A 19,691-nucleotide genomic window follows, 5' to 3' on the forward strand; every position below is an offset into this window, starting at 1 on the left:
CTTTTCTCACTGGCTGGCACGACCCTGGCACTTCCTCTGTTGTTACTTGTTAAGGGGACTCTCAGAATGAGGGCAAGAGTGAACCAGGGGCTTAGGGAAGATAGGAGGAGGCTCTGTGGTGGAACCCAGAGCCCCAGCTTCTGGTGTCCACCCAGGTGAACCAGCGGGACTTGGAGTCAGAGAAGCGGCTCCGGAAAGACTTGAAGCGCACCAAGGCCCTGCTGGCAGATGCCCAGATCATGCTGGACCACCTGAAGAACAACGCACCCAGCAAGAGGGAGATCGCCCAGCTGAAGAACCAGGTATCTTTACAGAGAGGTAGTCGGCAGCTCCAGGGGGCTGGTTCTTTCTCCTGCTCCTGCCCCTCTCAGGGATTCTTGAGTCCTTGAGAAGGAAGGTAACAGGAAAGGGGGAGAAGCCACTTGTAGCAGCCAGACTCCTAGGATCTGTGCCTGCCATACAGCGTGACCGCCAAGCCCCAGGATGGCATGGATGGGTCCCCGTACCCACCCTCCCTGCCACAGCAGATGCCTGTGCGTGCACCCCAACACGCCACAGCCCCGGGGTCAAGCGAACAGAGCGCCTGGGCTCCTTCTCCCCTGTGAGCACCCTGTACAGCCCCCCTGCTCCCAGGGAATGGCTGACGTCTCTCCCTGGGGCGGGGGTGGCTCTGTGTCCAGCTGGAGGAGTCAGAGTTCACCTGTGCAGCGGCCGTGAAAGCGCGGAAAGCAATGGAGGTGGAGATCGAAGACCTGCACCTGCAGATTGATGACATCGCCAAAGCCAAGACCGCGGTGAGGGACTGGGGTGTGTGGGCCAGGCTCGGGGGGGCGGCTGAAGCAAAATAGAGCTGTAACTGTGGCTCCCTTCCCCCCCAGACGGGGGCCCTGCCCCAGCCCACTCCCTTCACTTCAGGACTTCCTGCAGGGAGAGGGAGCCTCCCCTCCTTCGCCCCTCCCCACTCAGAGCAGAGGCTGGGAGGGGGGCAAGGTGGAAGAGGGAGCCAGCAAGGGCCCATCTCCCTGTTTAACCACCTGCCTGTGGGAGCTTGGCCGCAGGCCCCGACACCATAAATAAAGGCAGCTAATGTGGCTGAGGGATGTAAACAGGTGCCTAGAGATTAGCGGAAGCACCGATAAGAGGATGGGATGGCTCCGTTTCCCTCCTCTTCCCCTGGCCAGCCCACTGACAAGCCCAAGCGGCAGCTAATTAGAGCTTTTATTTAATGCTTCCCTTTTAATTCCCTACCTCTCCCACGGCCCATCCATCGGCCGGGAATTCATTACGGGGATGCGGCCACCAGTACCTCCTTGGGCAGGGAAGGGGGCAGCGGGGAGGCTAGGCTGGGGGCTCTGGGCTCCGCGGGCCCCCCCAGCTGGTCACCCATCTGCTGAGAGATGCCAATCTCCCGGGCTTGATTTATCCCCGTGACATTTGTGCTCCTCAGCAGTTTTCAGGTGAGTAATTCAAATTCTTTAATTGTGTTAAAAAAGGCTGTTATAAAATTACCATTTTATTTAAATCCGAGTTAATAAATTTCTTGGCGGAGGCTTCCCCAGCTCCCCACAGCCCGGTAACAAGACGGATGGGGCAGAGAAGGAGCCAACGCAGTCATTTTGGTTTGGAATTACAGGCTAATAGATTCATTCATTTCCTGAAGCTGCTGTTGGCCGTCTCCTCCCCTCCCCCCAGGAGTGGACCGGCTGTGGGGGCTGGATGGCCTGGTAGCAGGCCATGGGGGGCGGGGGGTGGGGGGGGGAGAATGAGAATCCGAGCTAGCAGAGCTTCCCAGAGTCCAGGGGTCCTTGCCTGAGGCCTGAAGGGGGCAGAGTACCTTCAGGTTAGGGCCTAGATTGCTGGTGCCAGGATGATGGGTCATTTGTTCTGGGCAGACCTTTTCTGCCTTCTCATTAGCCTTCAAAGAGCTGCCAGAAAGCAGCTGTCATTTAGCCCAGGGTCTGCCCACGCTGCGAAGACAGCCTTTGTCTCAGCTGCCCGAGCGCCACGGGTCTGGACCAGTGCGTGGACCCGGCCCCGACATCACCCCCTTCCCTTTGGAGGTGGCATGGGGAAGTTCGGATTTGCCACCTGGTGCCGTCGGGCCCCCGAGGCCCCATGCCCTCTGATCGGTCTTGCCTCCGTCCAGCTGGAGGAGCAGCTGAGCCGCCTTCAGCGTGAGAAGAATGAGATCCAGAGCCGGCTGGAAGAGGACCAGGAGGACATGAATGAGCTGATGAAGAAGCACAAGGCAGCCGTGGCTCAGGTGCCCCACCACACCCCGCACCACAGACGCTGGCCCTCTGGTCCTCTTCCTAAGCCCCTCCCCCCCCCCCCCCACGCCACTTCTCTTGGGAGTCGCGGACCTGCACTCTGTGTGCGGTGTGGTGGGCTGGGGTTTGTGTTCATGGGGGATCCTGCTTCAGCACTCACTCCTTTCCCAGGCCTCGCGGGACTTGGCACAGATGAATGACCTCCAGGCTCAGCTAGAAGAAGCCAATAAGGAGAAGCAGGAGCTGCAGGAGAAGGTGGAGACTTTCTCCCTTGGTAGAAAGAGGGTGTGGGGTCCCTGTATGTAGGGGCGGACCCCCAAGCCCGTTGGAAAGCAAGCGCTCCTCTCAGTTATTAGTAATCCACGCCGCCGCATCAATGCACGCGAAGGGCTAGGCTTGGAGCCATATCACCACAGTAGACATTTTGGCTTCAGCTGCCTCATTTCACATTTCTATTCCCTCTCTGGTCCTCGGCTTTCTCCTTTCCCTCCAAAGGGCAAAATCTGTGCCAGCATCGGGCCAGGTGGGGAATGCCTCTGGCTCGGGGCCCCGTCCTCCCACCTCCCCAGTGCATCCCTCCCTCCCTCGGCCCTCTGGTCACCATGGTGATCTTGCCCAGGCTCTGCCCCTCCCTTCTGGGCTCAGCTCTTCTCTTCCTGCCCCCACCCCCAGCTACAAGCCCTCCAGAGCCAAGTGGAGTTCCTGGAGCAGTCCATGGTGGACAAGTCCCTGGTGAGCAGGCAGGAAGCTAAGATCCGGGAGCTGGAGACCCGCCTGGAGTTCGAAAGGACCCAAGTGAAGCGTCTGGAGGTGGGTGCACACTTGTCCTGGTCCGTAGCCAGAGCAGGGCAGAGCTGCCCCGGCAGCTGGAGCCACGCATGCTCAGCTGCGCCGGGCAGGCCACGGACGCTCCTCAGAGGCCCCTGCCAAGCTGCCAGGCCAGCTGACGGGGCGGGTGCCTTCCCCCCGCCCGCCCCGCCTGCTCTCTGGGCACCGTGGAGCCAGCCTGCTTTACATTCTGTTTCCGTGCTTGCTTTCTGCCAAGGGACCAGAGCAGCTTAGCTTTTTGTCTTCATATTTTCCTCCACCATGAGCTCCCCCCGCCGGTCCCCTCACTCGCTCTCGCTCTGCTCTCCGGCAGGGTCATAAATATGCAGCGGATGGCGCCACTTCTGTGAGGGCTGAAGTCTGTTCTCTCATCTCACCGCGCTCGCTCTCTCTCTCCCTTCCCTTTTTTATTGCCTTTTTTCCTCACTTCTTCCCACCCTTCTTGTCTCTGCTTTTTCTCCTCTCTCTTTGCTTCTCTCCGCGTCTGCCCCCTTCTTTTGCGTTTCTCCTCCCCACCCTCTCCCCACTTCTTCCTCTCTCCCCATCCCATGCCTCCTCTCCCTCTGCTCTTCATCCTTTCCTTCAACCCTCCTCCTGTTCCTGTTCACCCCTCTCCTGCTCTGTCTTGTTATGCCTTCCACCCGTGGCCTCCATACTCCACATCCAGTCCTCTCTGCTCCAGGCTCCGGAAGCCGGCGCGCCCAGCCCCACCCTCCCCGGTAGAGCAGGTGGGAAGAGAGAGGCAGGCAGAATTGTCTCTGGGTGAACACTCCCCTCGCCCTATTTTTAAGTTCTCCTCCCGCTCGAGCTTATAGACTTGTGGAAGCACCTCCAGTTCTCCATGAGAACTGTGTTCATGGGCGTGCGTGCCAAGGAGCGTCCCTGCCACCTCCCCGGCAGCCCCTCAGCCCGTGAAGCAGGCACCAGGGAAGGGATGGAAACAGGTGACTCTGGAGCTGGCAGTGGGCATTGAGAGGGCGTTAGTATCCTTGACCCGGGAAGGGAGTATGGCCGAAGCTCCCAAGATGAGGTCACAGTCCTCGGGAGAGCTAGGGAGAGTTAGGGGAGACCCAGTGATGTTCCTCGGCTACACACCACAGCCTCAGCACAGCTGGTAATATCTTGACCCCCATCTTGCATACAGGAAGGGTTAAATAGGTTGCCTAAGGTCACAAAGCTATCAAGGGGCAGGAGAAGCCATTGATCCGGTGGCTCTGGGGCAGATCTGTATACTTGTCTCCTTTTCTTGCCGACCTCAGTCCCTTTCCTCGGCTCTCTCTGTTTCCCTTCTGCTCAGAAGAGCAGTCTCGTAGTTTAGACGCACAGAATGTTAAACACAAATGGCCCTTAGAAATCATATAGTCTAGGGGCGCCTGGGTGGCTCAGTCAGTTAAGCGTCCAGCTTCGGCTCGGGTCATGATCTCATAGTTCTTGGGTTCGAGCCCCGCGTCGGGCTCTGTGCTGACAGCTCAGAGCCTGGAGCCTGCTTCGGATTCTGTGTCTCCCTCTCTTCTGCCCCTCCCCCACTCACGCTTGCCCGTGCTCTCTCCCTCTATCTCTCTCTCAAAAACAAATAAAAATTAGAAATCATATAGTCTAGTGCTGTTATTTTAGAGACACAGAGACTGGGGGGCCTAGGGTGGAGACCCCATGGCCAGTCAGCAGTAGAACCAGAAGCAGGTCCTTCCCTCATGCTCTGCCGCAACCTCCAGGTCATTTCTTGCACAACGTCCTATGGCCCGGGAGGGAACAATGTATTCAGTTTCTGGAGGAAGAGAGATTCATCAGGCTTAGAGGGATGGCTTTGTGCTTGGAATCTGATGACTGTTTAGTCTCCTAATCCAGGAACTCTCATAAACCATTCACCTCCAAACACAGGATCTAGCTTTTGGAGCTGCTGGGTTCAGAGTCCCTGAGGGAAGTCCTGCTGACTGTGGAGGCCCCACACATGGTATCAATGTGGACAGACCCAGGCTGTAGCCAGAGGGTTCCTCCGACCTTGGTCGTGATGATGATGATGATGATGATGATGATGATGATGATGATGATGATAGCACCTTTCATCATCCCAAGTGCCTTCACATACTTTACCTTATTTAATCTTTAAAAGACCCTGGGGGTGGGGAGGGGCATGACTTGATGGCTCAGTCAGTTAAGCAGCTGACTTTGGCTCAGGTCATGATCTTGCGGTTCGTGAGTTCGAGTCCTGCATCGGGCTCTGTGCTGACAATTCAGAGCCTGGAGCTGTTTCGGATTCTGTGTCTCCCTCTCTCTCTGCCCCTCCCTCGCTCACGCTCTGTCTCTCTCTTTCTGTCTCTCTCTCTCAAAAATAAACAAACATCAAAAAAAAATTTTTTTTTTTAAAAAGACACCAGAGGACTGCGGTAGGTGTTATTCTCCCATATTACAGAAGATAAAGGAAGGAGGCACCTGGGTGGCTCAGTCTGTTAAGCATCTGACTCTCAGCTCAGGTCATGATCTCACAATTCGTGGGTTTCAGCTCCGTCTTGGGCTGAGCTGACAGTCTGGAGCCTACTTGGGATTCTGTCTCTCCTTCTCTCTGCCCCTTTCCTGCTTATTCTGTCTCTTTCTCTCTCTCGCTCTCGCTCTCTCTCTCTCAAATTTATTTATTTATTTATTTATTTATTTATTTATTTATTTATTTATTTATTTATTTATTTATTTTAAAAAAGATAAAGGAAGGTTCTTCAGAGAGCTTTAATTCTTGCCCACCTAGCAGACCTAGCAGCGAGTGGTGGTGCCAGAGCTGGACCCCAGGCCTCCTGACTCTGGAGTCTCGTCAGAGCCACACTCCCGTCTCTGACTAGCTGGTGGGCTTCTCTTCCCTACCTCCCCCTCCAGAGCCTGGCCAGCCGGCTCAAGGAGAACATGGAGAAGCTGACTGAGGAGCGGGATCAGCGCACAGCAGCTGAGAACCGGGAGAAGGAGCAGAACAAGAGGCTACAGCGGCAGCTCCGCGACACCAAGGAGGAGATGGGCGAGCTCGCCAGGAAGGAGGCCGAGGCGAGCCGCAAGAAGCATGAACTGGTAACGTGCCGAAACCCGCAGGGCCCCGAGCAGGCAGCTGTCTGGGTGCACGCCTCCCCTGGGCTGGGGTGGGGGGTGGGCCACAAAGAAACCAGAGTTTAGATCTCTGGAAGGAAGAGGAACATGTCCCGAAGCCAGGCCAGAGGGCCGGGGGTAGTGCCCGAGTCTCCGTCTGGAGCTCCATGGCGCCTCCGTGGCGCTCCTTCCCGGCCTGGAGAGACTTGCAGCGGGCTTTCTCTAGAGCAGCCAGATAGAGACTGGCCCTCCGGTGAACTCGACTGCCCCCTCTCCCTCCTAGGAGATGGATCTGGAGAGCCTGGAGGCCGCTAACCAGAGCCTGCAGGCCGATCTCAAGCTGGCCTTCAAGCGCATTGGGGACCTGCAGGCCGCCATCGAGGACGAGATGGAGAGCGATGGGAATGAGGACCTCATCACCAGGTGAGGGGGCCTCTGTGGCAGCGGCGGCCGCACCGAGGCCCTCTGACCACCTGTGGAGCAGGCCACGAGGTAGAACAGCTGCAGTCTCTGTCTCCCTGCCACTGAGCCACCAGCCCACCTTTCCCTCATCGCCAGACCCCAGCATGGACCCTGTCCTGTAATGACCGAGGGCAGGACCGGTGCTGCCCGGGTGAGATGCCCTCCCTCCCCCTCCCTGTCCTCCCTCCTCAGGCCTCCCGGGAACCTGGCTCTCCAGCTCTGCCTGTTCACAATGAGTTATTCCCCCGTTTAGCTGCATTTCCGATGGCGCCTGCCCTACTCTGGGGAAAGCAGAGATTTAAGGCCCATGGTACCTTGTTACCATGCCAGAGATTTTCTCTCATAAAACCCACCCAGGGAATGCTTTCGGAGAGAGAGATTTATAGTCCTAGGCTCAGGAAGAAGTCACAAGGCAGGTAGACCAGCAGTTCTGGAGGGTGAGGGTCAGGCCCTGGAGAAACTCCGAAGGCTGCCTTGGGCGGACCCCCACCCCCAGACCTGCCCCCTTCCCGCTTGAGCGCTGATGCCCCATCCTGCAAGTGGGTCCTGGCCCACATAAGAAGCCTGCTCCTTGGGGGCAGAGAAAAAGTGCCCCGGGGCGGCCCAGACCTCCCTCTGAGGATACACTGTCACTCACCCCACCCCCCCCCCCCCAGCTGGTCTCAGCCAGCCAGAGCCATGTCTTGCTCAGGATGTCCACCTTGGCTGAGAGGTCCACCCTTGCTTTGCCCACTGGTTTTTCAGTCTTCTTCTTCTGTCCCCCTAGCCCACCATTTTCTTTCTGTTTCCAGTTTGCAGGACATGGTGACAAAGTATCAGAAAAGAAAGAATAAACCGTGAGGACTGGGGCGCAGGCGCTCTCTGCCTCTCCTTCTGTGGTGTCTAACTGCCCCTAACACTGGCTTTCACCCAGGGTCCCCACTGCATGCCGCACGTGGACACGGCCTCTTGCACACTCTCCAAGCTGGTCTCACGCTAACACCACTGACTCTGCCCTGAGGGGAGGCAAGGCCAGGGCAGTGAGGCGCTACCCCAGGAAGGTGCAGGCTGGCGCTCATGCCCTTGGTGTGCAGGACGGGGGCTCCATCAGAAAAGAGAGCTCAGCCTCATTCGGTGGTACCCACAATCTGCCTTCCTGAGCTCCAGCCCTCTCCTTCCTCAGAAACCAAGCCTCCCAGCCTATTTCTCTGGGGGAAAAGTCTGTTCGGGCTGGATTTTTCCATATCCTGGGGCTCCTTTGGAGCCCAAGCTACCCAAAAGAAGCGGGTATGTTTCATTTTGAAAGGTCCACCACCTTCTGGTGGCAGACAAAGGTACAAGGTGAGGAGCATCTAGCAGTTACTTGTTTGGGGAAGGCATCCAGGCAGCTAATCACAGCCCGGGAGCAGTGGCAGGGGGGAGGGAACTGGCAAGGGAAGGGAACGCAGCCAGATGTGTTTACTTTACTCCCTGCGGGCGCCTTGGGCACAGGGAGGCCCCAGGCATTTGCGCTGGTGCCTGTCTGTCAGGTGGCAGGGAGCCCAGCATATCCGCCCTCTCTCGATTCTTTCTTTCTGGGTGGGAGCTGGACGGCGGGTGTGAGATGCGCAGGCCTTCAGGCGGATCGGAGTGATCCTCCGTCAAGTTCGTCAGGGCTGTTTGTTTGGAGGTTGTTTTTTTAGCGTGGCATTGGATTTCCTCCCCCTACTCCCTCTGGCTTGGCAGGCCTCCTCCCCTGGCCAGGATGGGCTGGCGGCCGCGCAAAGGACTCCGTGAGAGCTAATGATAAATGTAATAGTGTGTAACAGTGATAGAGGGCCGCTGGAGCCCGGTTGTCACACACAATTAATATCCCTCGCCATTCTGTCTCCGTTTGTTTGTTCCCCCGCGATTCGGCTCCCAGTTAACTAATAGCACATGAGCCTGGACATAAATTGTATTTGACTCGAGGTTTAATTCCGACCATTTAAAATTTCAACTGCCCCCTGAGCCTGCCTGCCCCTGGAGTTTGTTTACGGGCCTGATTATTTAAGAAAAAGAACCTAAACATCATCTATGTGCTCGAAACTAAAGGGAAGGTGAGGGCAGCCAGGCCAGCTTCTCAACCCGTTTGCTGCTCTGAATGTAAGGAGGGAAATTCGTATTCTGGGTCCACGACTATCTGTCCCCTGTGTGTTCTAGCCCTGCCATCCTTGGACCGTAGGAGCTTCGAGGGCTGATAAAATGCGCATTTAAGATCATATTCTAAACCATTTCCAGGCATGGGCACGTGCGTGCATGCATGAGTACACACACACACACACACACACACACGCACGCACGCACGCACACCCCAGTGTGCACTCACGCAGGCGCACTCGGGTGGGCAGTCCTAGCCACAATCCTGCTGATGGCAGAGGTGGTGTGGCTGCGTCCTCAGCAGCTCTGGGCCCCAGCTCCAAGTTATCGAGCAAGCCAGTGAGTGAGTGTGCTAAGGCGGGCAGAAAAATAATGTTTCGATTTACTTAGAGATACAGTTGTTATTGCCATAACCTTAATGAAAGCAGTAAACAGTGCAGTATTAAGGGAGATTTATACAGAAACACTTTTAACATGTAGACATAGATTTTGCGATGCATACAGCACCTCCTTTCTAAAGGCAATCAATATGGTTATGAACGGTGGTGATAAATTACAGGCTCTGAAGCTAGAGAAGGAGGTTTTTTGCACGGGTGTATAAATCAGGTGGTATTGGCGTTCCATGGGGCCCATGCACCATAGTAAATCTGCCAGGCTCGGACAGGCACAGGGCTTGCATTAGTGGTTTCGGGGCTGTCTGCTAAACTCCTGTTTACCCAGGGCATCAACCAGCCTCGTCTTCGTTATAATTCTGTATTTGATGGAAGCCCATAAAATATGCCTCTTTGTTCCCCTCCCAACGGGTCATGCTCTCTCACAGTCCCCAGAACAGACAGAGTCTGGTGGTTTCTGGTTTCTGGCGTGCGTGTGTGTGCGCGTGTGTGTGTGTGTGTGTGTGTGTACGCCCACACACACACACACACACACACACACACACGCCTGTGTGGCTATTTATTCAAGAACATAATTCAGGAATGGGCCTGCTCCTGTTGACACAGATGAACGGAAATTTATATCGAGGAGAAATCCCAGCATATCCATAGCAGGGGAATGTGGTGAGCAGACATTTTGCAGAATTCTAGAAGCATTCTCACTCAGAAGCTGTCTCTAAGCCCCCACTGCTTTGTGAAGGAGTCACCATGACTCCAGCCTCAGACTCTGACTCCTTTGGGCTTTTCTGCAAGTAGAGAGGGCTCAGGCCAGCTTGGCCAGAAAGCAGAACTGGGGAGCAAGAACTGGGGAGGAGGGGGAGAGGAGACTCAGAGAGACAGAGCCAATGTCTGGGACTCTCTGGGCTCAAGTGGATCTCCAGGGTGCAGTTTGAATCCCGAAACTGTGCTAGCACCTCAGGAAATGCCGACGCCCCCTCCTCATTTTTCTTTGTTTCTTAAGGGCCGGGGAAGTCACAGGGCCGGTCGGGGATCTGGCCTGTGGTGCTCGGTTAGCTTAGCGCTGCCATCAGCTGAGGGGCCTCCCGTTCAAGCTAACCTGAAGCCAGAAAGCTGCCCTGGTCTTTTCTGACCCACGGCCAGCGGTCAGGCTCTCACAGTGAAGGCATGGAAAATGGCAGTAGCCACGGCCCCGTTTCTGGGAGTGTGCACACAAGAAACAGAATAGGCTTCCGGGAGTGGCCGTAGAGCCTACGAATCCTCTCTTTTTAACCAAGAGCCATTTAGCTGTAACGGATACATGGATGGTTTCCCCGTCATCCCCGTTGGACTTATTTGGCTGAACAGCGGGCTGTCACAGAAAGTAGAATGGGAGGTGCCTCCGTGCCCCTCAGGGTCTTCCTGGTGGCTGTCCTACAGTGTGGCCTGCTGAGTGGGGCCGGGTCCTTGTGAATGGTATGCCCCATCTGACCTCTCGTGTTCCCCTCCTGACTCACCGATGTGCATGTCACCCGCATCCCACCCCTGCCCGAGAAATACCTGCCGCCCCGTCAGTGCTCCCTCCTGGGCAGCGGGTGATCACTCCCTCCCCGGCCTTGCCTACCTTTCTGCTCCTCATCCCACAGCGAGGGGGACTCAGATGTGGACTCTGAGCTGGAGGACCGGGTCGACGGGGTCAAGTCATGGTTGTCGAAAAACAAGGGGCCTTCCAAGGCAGCGTCCGACGATGGCAGCTTGAAGAGTTCCAGGTGAGCGTGCGGCCTTGAGCTGGGAGGAAAGGCCACCTCCTGGCCCGGGGATAGCTGAGCAGTGTCTGGATCCCAAAGAGGCCGGGTCTCATGCCACCGGCGTCTCTTGCCTGGCATGCCTCAGAGGGGCCCAGGCATGCCCCCAGCGTGTGCGATGCGCCAGGAGGCTCAGTGTCAGGTCAGGGTTGGTGGCACCTTTGTTTTTCCCAAGCGATGTTTTCCTACCAGACTCGGGGCTTCGGTCTGCCGTGGGTTTAACTTCATCCCCACTTACTCATTTGACAAATGTCGGTTGAACTACCCAAATGTTTGGGCCCTGGAATCAAGACTGGAAGGTGGCATAAGGAGACTCCGGATCCCACAACCCCGGACAGGGCTGGCTGGGCCCCTGAAGCCGGCAGAAAAAGACACTGGCTCCCCTGACTCCCCTGTCACAGCTCCATTTCTGTCTTTTTCTGCCCATTCTCTCCTTCTTCTGATCTTTTCACCATTTCCCCTCGCCACCACCCTCATGCTTCCTGCTCACACCCATCCATTGGGAGAACTCATTCCCTATTGTCCAGCCAAGTCACAGGCTTCTGATCACACAGACAGCTACCCCTGGAATCCGGGGCTCCACGTTCCTCGTCCCTCACTTCCCAGCCAGCATGGCAGCAGGGAGGGAGATCCTCTGGCCTCTGCTCCAACGCCTCCTCAGGCTGTCTCCCTGCTGGCTCCCCCCGCCTCCCACTTTCTCCCCAACTCTGAACCATCCTGATCCCCACCAGGGCACACCCTTCTCCACCCCCTCCCAGAGTAGCGGGCAGGCTGCTTTGTAAAGTAATCCCTCGCCTTCTCCAACTCCCCTGAGGCCCCTTCCCAAGCCCAGCCCCTCACCACAAGCACCCAGCGGCCCCCTCTAATTGGTTTAATTTATTCAGCCAAACAACATTTTGTTATTGCAGATAATGCCGCCTTCCCCGCCCCACTGCCGTTCACCACGGTGTGGCACAAGGCTCCAGGTAGTTGACAATGAAATAAATTGAACTAAACGTTTTAGAGGGGGAAAAGTGATGAAATAGAACAATGGTCTAATTTACATGACATTCTCCATGAAGCTATTTTCACTGACGCAAATTATTTTGCTTCATTTCCTCCGATGCTCTCGCTGCCACTTTGCCAGGGTGCTGCCGCTCGCTCCTTTTGCCTCCTGTCTCCTCCCTCCCTCTGTATCTTTATTCTCTGGGTTTAATGCCGGCTCCTCTCTTTCTCTCTCTCTCTTTCCCTCTTTCCCTCCCTCCCTCCCTCCCTCCCTCTTCCCTCCCTTCCCCTCCCCCCCATTCTCTCTGGGCTGCCTCTAATCCACTACTGGTTCTCTCTTCCTGACCTCATCTCCCTCCCCTAGAACGGCCCTCAACACCTCTGGGAAGGAGGGCAAGGGGGTGGAGGAGAGGCCAGCCTCCGTGCTGAGCTCTCTGAGCTACCGGAAACGGCTCACCCTGAAGGACTCCATCGGGGGCACTGGGGACGAGGACTCGCTCTTCACCACCCTGAGCGAGCGGGCAGCCTCCCCAGAGAGGCCCCCCCGGAAGACCCGCACAGGCCCCAGGGAAGAGCAAGATGAATGCGGCTCCACCTTCTCCGAGGCCCGGAGTCGCGTTGGCCGGGGGCTGGAGAAGCGGTGGGGCTCAGACTTCGACCGGGCCTCGACCGTCTCTGCCCCCACCAGCCGGGCCTCCTCAGCCACACGGCGCGGCTCCGGTGAGGACGGGGCCCGCTCCTCCATGAGCTTCTCGCTCTCAGGCTCCCCCAGTTCCCGGCGCAGCACCTCCCGGCTCGATACCCTGTCCAGGACCCTCAGTCCTTCCTTGAGCCGGGCCTCGGGCCTGGGCCGGGACAGCCCTGATTCCCGCCTGTCCTTGGGCCAGAGCTGCCTGGATGCGTGGGATGACGGAGCCAGTGTGGCCTTGAGCGAGGCCCACTCCCAGTACAGCCACCCGTCGCTGGCCCGCAGCCTGTCAGTGCCACCGCGGCCACACGCCTCGCCCTCTGCCACGGATGAGCCTCTCGGCTCCAGCATCCGCCCCGTCAGCCGTCACTCCTACCTGGACCCAGACCTGGAGGCCGCCATCAACGAGGTCTTGAGCTACAAACCCGTCCCGTTCCAGAGGAGCAGCCTGGAGCCCGACTCCGAGGAGGACGACCGGAAGAGCATCCAAAGTGCCCGCAGCGCCCAACTGGACCTCCCAGCGCGGGCCACCAGCATCCGCCGCTCGGCCTCTGCCGCTGACGTCTCCCGCTCCCGCAGCGGCCGGAAGAGCCGGAGCAGGAGAAGGAGCAGCTCCAGCTCTAGCTCCAGCTCCAGCTCCAGCTCCGAGGACTCCTCGGAGCACAAGCGGCGGAAGAAGGGGCGCTCTCGGAAGAGCAAGAAGAAGTCCAAATCGAGAAGAAAGAGAGCGGAGACAGAGTCGGAGTCCTCATCGACATCCAGCGGCTCTACTGTGTCAGGCCACAGCCGCTCGAGCGTGAAGAAGGGCCCGGCTGCAGAAGGTGAGGAGGCCAGGCAGGCGCCCCGGCCGTCTCGGAAGGAGGAGAAGAAACGCAAGAAGGAGGTGGACAGCCTGATGATGCGGTACCTGTACCGGCCCGAGAGCGACTAGTGCAGTAGGTGGCGCCCGGCGTGGGGTGCAGCATGGAGTGTGCCGCTCGGTGTGAACTAACGTGCCCGACCCCATCCGCCACCACCCAGGCCTCTCCTGCGTGCCTCTGCGGCGGGCCTGGCCTCAGAGAGCTTTCTGGCTGCCTTGGAGAGTGGGGCCAGCGAGCTGGTTAGTCCTTCTCTGCCCCGAGCCCAGTCAGCTGACCTTGCTGAGGATGATCCGGCACAGCTCCCACTTACTAAGTCCTCAGCGCGGGTGCCGGGGGACCTCCTAGACATTTGCCACATTTTGTTCACTTCATCCTCACGCTAACTCCATACAAAGGCTTGACTAGCCCCATTCTATAGAAGAGGAAGCTGAGGCTCAGGGAAGTTAAGTCACTGGCCAGGGTCACACAGTTGGGAAGTGATGTGCTGGGTTCTGAATGGAGTCTGTTAGGCTTGCTCTCCACCACTCCTCCCCTGTAGGGCCCAAGGCAGAGCCCACAGGTGAAATGTTTCCTGTGTGTGCCTCGGGCTTTTGTCTATGCCCCGAATGGGCTGGGCTTGGGAAAGGGCTCTAGCCAACCCCTGAGGGCGAGCTGGTGTGTCAGTGGCCTCTGTCTCTTACGGGACCTTTGGCTCAGCTCTCGGCTCTCAATACTGCCCTGCAACGCCACCTTCTTCCCTGCTACGCATGTCAAGCCTCAGACAGCAAGGCTCACGGGGCTGCACCACACCCTCCCTCAAAGCCGCAGTTCCCTGACTCCCTCCCCAGCCCTCCCACCTGAAGCCCACACATGGGCGTCGCCTCAGCTCAGCTCATCTTAAAAAGTTATAATGAATAGAAATTAGCAGCTGCTGAGTGACAGCCCCCTCCCGGCTCTCCTGCCTCCCCCAGCCTTCTCTCTGTGGGAAGGGAGATCTAGCAGTTAGGCCCTTTATGCCCACACCCCCACCTCAGAAGAAGGCAGAAACTGACTCACTGGAATCCCATTGTTCCCGGTTTCCCTGGTGGGTGGTGACATTTGGATCACCCTGGTTATGTGAAGCTGTTTTCGGCCTGGAACCCTCCCAGGGCAAGCTTGCTGCTTCCCAGGAGGTGTGACCCCAGAGCGCAGCCCCCTGGGGCAGGGGCCTTGCTTCCCCGATGCATGAACTAACACACACCTGTCGCATGTTTGTGGGCCTCTTGTGCCGTGGGGTGGCTGAGCGCGTACGTTGACTTGGCCGGGTTATACCCAAAGGGACCAGTTATGTTTTAAGGAAAGGAGCAAGTAGAAGTGAAAGTTACCTGCAGCTACTTGGAGATGGGTGATGGGATGGAATTAGGGGGATGGTGGAGGAGGGTGGAATTTAAGCCCGGCCCAGGCTCATGGACAGACATCTTGGATTCCTCTGGCCCCGAGCTGCTCTGAAACCAAGCCCTTGGGCTCAGCACTGCTCGGTGGCTTCCCCCCTGTGGCAGTGGTTGCGGGATGCTCTGGGAGGAGCAGAAAGCATCTCCGTTGCACGAGGGAGCTGTTGTCAGCTCCACAGTGAGCAAAGGCTGGAGTCGCAATATTGTATCTACCAGCTCAGCCTTCCCCTCCGCAGCCCTGCTGAGTGCCCTGCTCCCCTAATGCAGGAAGTCAGTTGATGGGCCATCAGGTGGTTTGGAAAAGAGAGAAGGCCAGACCTGTCTGAGCACTGCACCCCTGCTTGAAGAGGGAGACGTGGGCCTCACCAGGCCCCTCCACACTGCCCGGCAACTGGTGTATTTCGGACCCGATGCCCTCAGCCCATCATCACCCTTGACCCCAGGACCAGCAAGAACAAAACCACATAAAGCCTGTTTCTTCCCCCAGCCACCAGCACAGTTCCTCTTGTCTGCCAGCAAGACAGGAGTGATCCTGAAACCCTATACAACACCACCGGGGAGGATTGGATTCACTGCGGGGAGAGTGGGCGCCGAGCCAAAAGCTTGGCAGTCAATACAGAGCTGGCAGGAGAAGGGCCAGGGAAGGGAGGACCTAGTCAGACTCAGCATGAACCGACTTTGGGTAGAATGGGGGCAGGGGCAGAGTGATGGCTTAGCTTCCCATCTGGTGATGGGGACCGGTGAGAATTCAGAACACGAACGCATCCATAGCAGAGGCAAGGGGAGGGGCCTGCCACCCTGGGCTCACCCAGCAGGAATTAGTTTATACACCAAATTGTTTGTGACAGCGCCGCGCAGGAGACACTGGCTTGTGGGGAGGAAAGCTTTTGGAACAATTTGGTTAAAATGTTCAAATTGCCAGCCCAGACTCTTGCCCTTGGGAGGGGGCTAGCTGCCTGCTGTTGGCTCTACAGCTGTGCCGATAGAAGCCACAAAGGAGACTGGCTGAAGAACACCCAGCCAGGGGCAAGGGTATCTTATGGCTCCGTGGAACTGACCCCCGCTACCTGTGCCACTTACCCAGCACCTGGATGGAGCAGTGTTGGAACCTGGCGGGCACAAGGACATAGGGATGGGGGACGCGGCCCTACTCTAAGGAGAGACGTGGGGGGAATCGAAAGGAATTCGGGCCGGCCCCTACCCGACAGCGCCCCATTGGCATCTGGGTCCCAGTCCTGGCATCTGCCTTGCCCCCCAACTGCCCCCAAAATAACCACACTGCCTTTTCACAAAATCAGTCCTTCCCGTGCCCAAGAGCAGACCTTAGCACTGGGTGCCCAGAAATTCTATCTCAAACATGAAAATAAAACCAGGCTCCCACTAATTTAGAATTCAAACAACCCAAAAGCTAAAATAACCCCAATTTTTTCTATGGTGCACAGTCATCATTGAGCTTTATGATTTCGTCCCTGAGACACCCTAGAGTCCTTAAGTGCCTTTGGCCCATCAAAGTAAGACTCATTTATGTTCAGTCTAGTTTGTATTAAATGTGTTTTGTGCTATTCTGATTCCTTTAAAAATGGTAATTCATTCATGAGAAATATGATAACTATTAACCAGACTGCCCCATTCCTGAACCATTTTGCATAATTGAACATGTAGTCTATCAGGCTCTTCCTTCTCCCGGGGGGGGGGGGGGGGAGGGAGAGAGAGAAAGAGAGAAACCTATCTTTACACACCCCCTGGGCTTTCACCATGGGTCTGTGGGGAGCATTCAGGTTTGGTCTTGTTTCCTCTTCGGGTCGCCCAATCCAGGGGCCGGGTGGAGTCAGCAAAAGCTTTGAGGTCTAAGAGTCCAAGTTCAAATGTACATACTGGCTATATGACCTTGAGCAAGATGCTTCTTTGAACCAGCTTCCTGGTGACCTTTCATAGGGCTCTTGTGAAGAATAAGACGCATATCCAGACTGCTTAGGACGATGTCTCACACACTGGAAGTACTCAATAGCCAAACCCTTTCTTCACAACACAGATGGAAAAGTGAAGGATTTGATTCTTTCTCTCAGAAGCCTGCTTCCTCCTCTTCGGGTTTGGGGTAGCACTTCAAAGGGGCTATAAACAAGGTTCCCCGCCTCAGATTCTTAAAGCAGAATTGTGGGCAGAGGGGTCACCGAATTCCTGTTTATACCAGTGGAAGCTCTGTAGGATCCGGAAGCAGAGCTGTGTCCCTGGGAGCACTGGACGGGGACTCTCTGAGTGCTGGACACTGGTAGGGGTGGAGCTTCTCTGTGCTGCATTTTGTTCAAGAGTGTTGAAATTATGGTGCACTTGAACCGGCAGAGGCAGCAGCGGTGGGAGGGGCAGGGGAAGGTGGCTCTCAGGCTTTGGGAAAGAAAGAAAAAAAAAGAAGGTGACTGGAGCAGAAGGTTCCATCCTTGCTGAATGCCATGAGCCTGCTCCATCCAGAGGACGATGTTTCTTCACATCCTGGTGGGAGGAAACTGGAGGTTCCCAGTGGCCTGATTAAAACTCTAGAGGGCTGGGTTATGATACCAAGAAAGGGATAACTATGCCACCCTGAAATGGACGTCTTGCCAGTCCCTACATCCTGAGTCTCCTATCCTTGTGGCGAATAGATGATGCCACGGTCAAGGGCAGAAATTCTCACAGGCCTTAGGAAAGCCTAAGGAGAAAGTGTTAAGATCTGGTAGTATTCCGTGGGGAAGGCTCCTCCTTCTTAGAAGGAATCGTGTTAGGAATGAGGTTCCCTTAGGTTGTAGCCATATAATCACCAGACTGCCATTCTCCAAGTCAGCCTGGTCCATGGACCACCTCCATCAGAATCCTCTGGGGAGGAGTTGAAAATGGGGAATTCCTCAGTTCCACCCAAAAGCTAGCAAATCAAAATTTCTCCAGGGAAGGATGCAGGAGTCCTTACAACACACTCGGGTTTGAGACCCACGGCTCTACAGTGTTGCTTTCCTGGGAATTTCAAAAGGTTTCAGAATCAAAACAATGTGCTCCTTTCTCTTACTACTCTGAGTGTCTTCTGGGGAAGATGGAATTGCTTCTCAAGCAAGATAGGATTGAATTTACTTCTCAATTTGTGGCTTTTAGGGACTGCTATGACAGGGCTTTGGGAGCCTCCCAGACCCAAAGGCTTTGGTGCCGCGAGTTAAGAGCATTGTTCGCCTGTGACCTTGTTCCTCTCTCTCTGCAGCCCCACCAGTTACTGGAAGTCCCTTGCCCCTGACCGGTCAGATGATGAACACGACCCTCTGGACAGCACCTCCAGGCCAAGATATTCCCATAACTATCTGAGTGACAGCGACACAGAGGCCAAGCCGACAGAGACCAACGCATAGCCCAGGGGAGTGGTCTGAACCTCTGGCACCCAAAGGCTACTGCCACAGCGCCTCTCCCAGGAAATGATGGGGCACAGGTCTCCCCCACCTGACTGCTGATCTGCATGGGAAACACCCGACCCAAGGGGGTTGGGGGGCTTTCCAAATTGTGGGTGTCTGACATCTCCACATGGAAGAGGTGGGGGGAAGAGGAGTTTCTGAAAAGAGAACTTAATGCTCCTTCTGCCTCCAAAATGCCACACTTTTGGTTTCGACCTTGGGCCGCACTGTGGGCAGTGGCAGGTGGCTTGGCACTGCATGGAGCCAGCAAGCTGACCTCCATCTCAGCCCCCTGCTCAGGGACGGTGGACAGATTGCCTGCTGGGACACTCTAGGTTGCTGGGTCCATGGGGAGGAATTGGGGGCAGGAACAGCAATTCCTTCCCCGCCCCCAGGCTTGGGGTGAGGGCTTTCTCTTCTCAGTGCCTGCTGTCTTTTTACTTTTAATTTAAATACCCACCCTCTCCATCACAGCTGCATCCCTGAGAGTGGGAGGGGGCTGTGGTGGCAGCTGGGGTTTCCAGGAATGACTGACTAGGGGAATCTCATCTCCCGCTTCGCTCCTCAGAGAGCAGTCCTTTCTCTGTGCAGCTGGAGAGACCGGTGAGCGGAGCTGGGTCCAGATTCTTGTCAGCATGGGGAGCGGCTCTCAGGTGCTTCTGGGTTTGGGTTGAGCAAGCCTACACAGACAGGGGTGCATATGTACCATCTGGCACTTTCAGCCCCCACCCCCTTCGTCTCATCAGTGTGTTAAGTGCAATGACCTATTTAAGACTAAACCCATTCCACCTATGCCGATAAGTTCGGGGCTTATCCAAGCACTGCCTCCTTGACCCTCTGTCCAAGTTGCCTGGGCCGTGGGCCCAACTTGAGAGGGAAGGCCTTGGGTTGGGAGCTTGTGATCAGAAAAACTCAAGATGGGGGTTTGGGTCAGTACTGATGGTGTATTAGACACGAGTCCTCACCCTGTGTCCTGAGCCTGAGTCATTTTTCTTCTTCCAATTGCCCTGCCCCCACACACTTCCCCGAGACAAGACAACACGTGGCCGGACAGTCCCAGCCCCACCCTAAAGGTCATCCCACCAATAATACCAGACTTGGGGACCCAAGGGCAGTGCCTGGTGCAGCTCCCATCTGCTGTCCCCCTCACCTTCTCTCCCGCAATTGGTTTGTACTCACTGGGCTGTGCTCTCTCTTCCCTGTTCACCTGATGTATGGAAATAAACGTCCTTCTCCTCCTGGCTCTGCCTGTTACTTCAGGCTCAGGTGAAGTCCGAGATGGTCAGTGGGGAGCAGAGGCAGGGTTCTGGTAAGGACCTGGGGAAGCGGCCGGGTCTCTGGCCTACTCCCACGCCAGATCAGTGCCACAAAGAAAGTTCTGGCAGGTCACCTGGGGGCAGGCAAAGGTAGAATGAGAAGACTGGTCAAGGGAGACAAACCCCACCTTTTATTT

At 56.4% G+C, this 19,691-nt stretch overlaps 1 protein-coding gene across 27 annotated transcripts in view; it reads left to right on the forward strand.

Moving 5' to 3' along the window:
• Window positions 1–19,479, forward strand: part of MYO18A (myosin XVIIIA) — a 102,103-nt gene extending 82,624 nt beyond the window's left edge. For 19 of the 27 annotated variants that reach the window (XM_045045104.1, XM_045045108.1, XM_045045109.1 and 16 more), the window contains 11 exons: window positions 156–302; window positions 681–794; window positions 2,147–2,263; window positions 2,442–2,525; window positions 2,943–3,080; window positions 5,961–6,146; window positions 6,445–6,584; window positions 7,415–7,459; window positions 10,735–10,857; window positions 12,242–13,500; window positions 18,055–18,189. In XM_045045104.1, coding sequence (XP_044901039.1) covers window positions 156–302; window positions 681–794; window positions 2,147–2,263; window positions 2,442–2,525; window positions 2,943–3,080; window positions 5,961–6,146; window positions 6,445–6,584; window positions 7,415–7,459; window positions 10,735–10,857; window positions 12,242–13,496 — 2,349 coding nt within the window. In that variant the 3' untranslated portion in view covers window positions 13,497–13,500; window positions 18,055–18,189. Of the gene's footprint in view, window positions 1–155; window positions 303–680; window positions 795–2,146; window positions 2,264–2,441; window positions 2,526–2,942; window positions 3,081–5,960; window positions 6,147–6,444; window positions 6,585–7,414; window positions 7,460–10,734; window positions 10,858–12,241; window positions 13,501–18,054 lie in introns of all 27 variants that reach the window. The other 8 variants (XM_045045120.1, XM_045045121.1, XM_023243874.2 and 5 more) reach the window with 3 other exon arrangements.
• The last annotated feature ends 212 nt before the right edge of the window (window positions 19,480–19,691 follow it).

Source organism: Felis catus, chromosome E1, assembly GCF_018350175.1.
Source record: "Felis catus isolate Fca126 chromosome E1, F.catus_Fca126_mat1.0, whole genome shotgun sequence".
In the NCBI taxonomy this organism is placed as follows: domain Eukaryota; kingdom Metazoa; phylum Chordata; class Mammalia; order Carnivora; family Felidae; genus Felis; species Felis catus.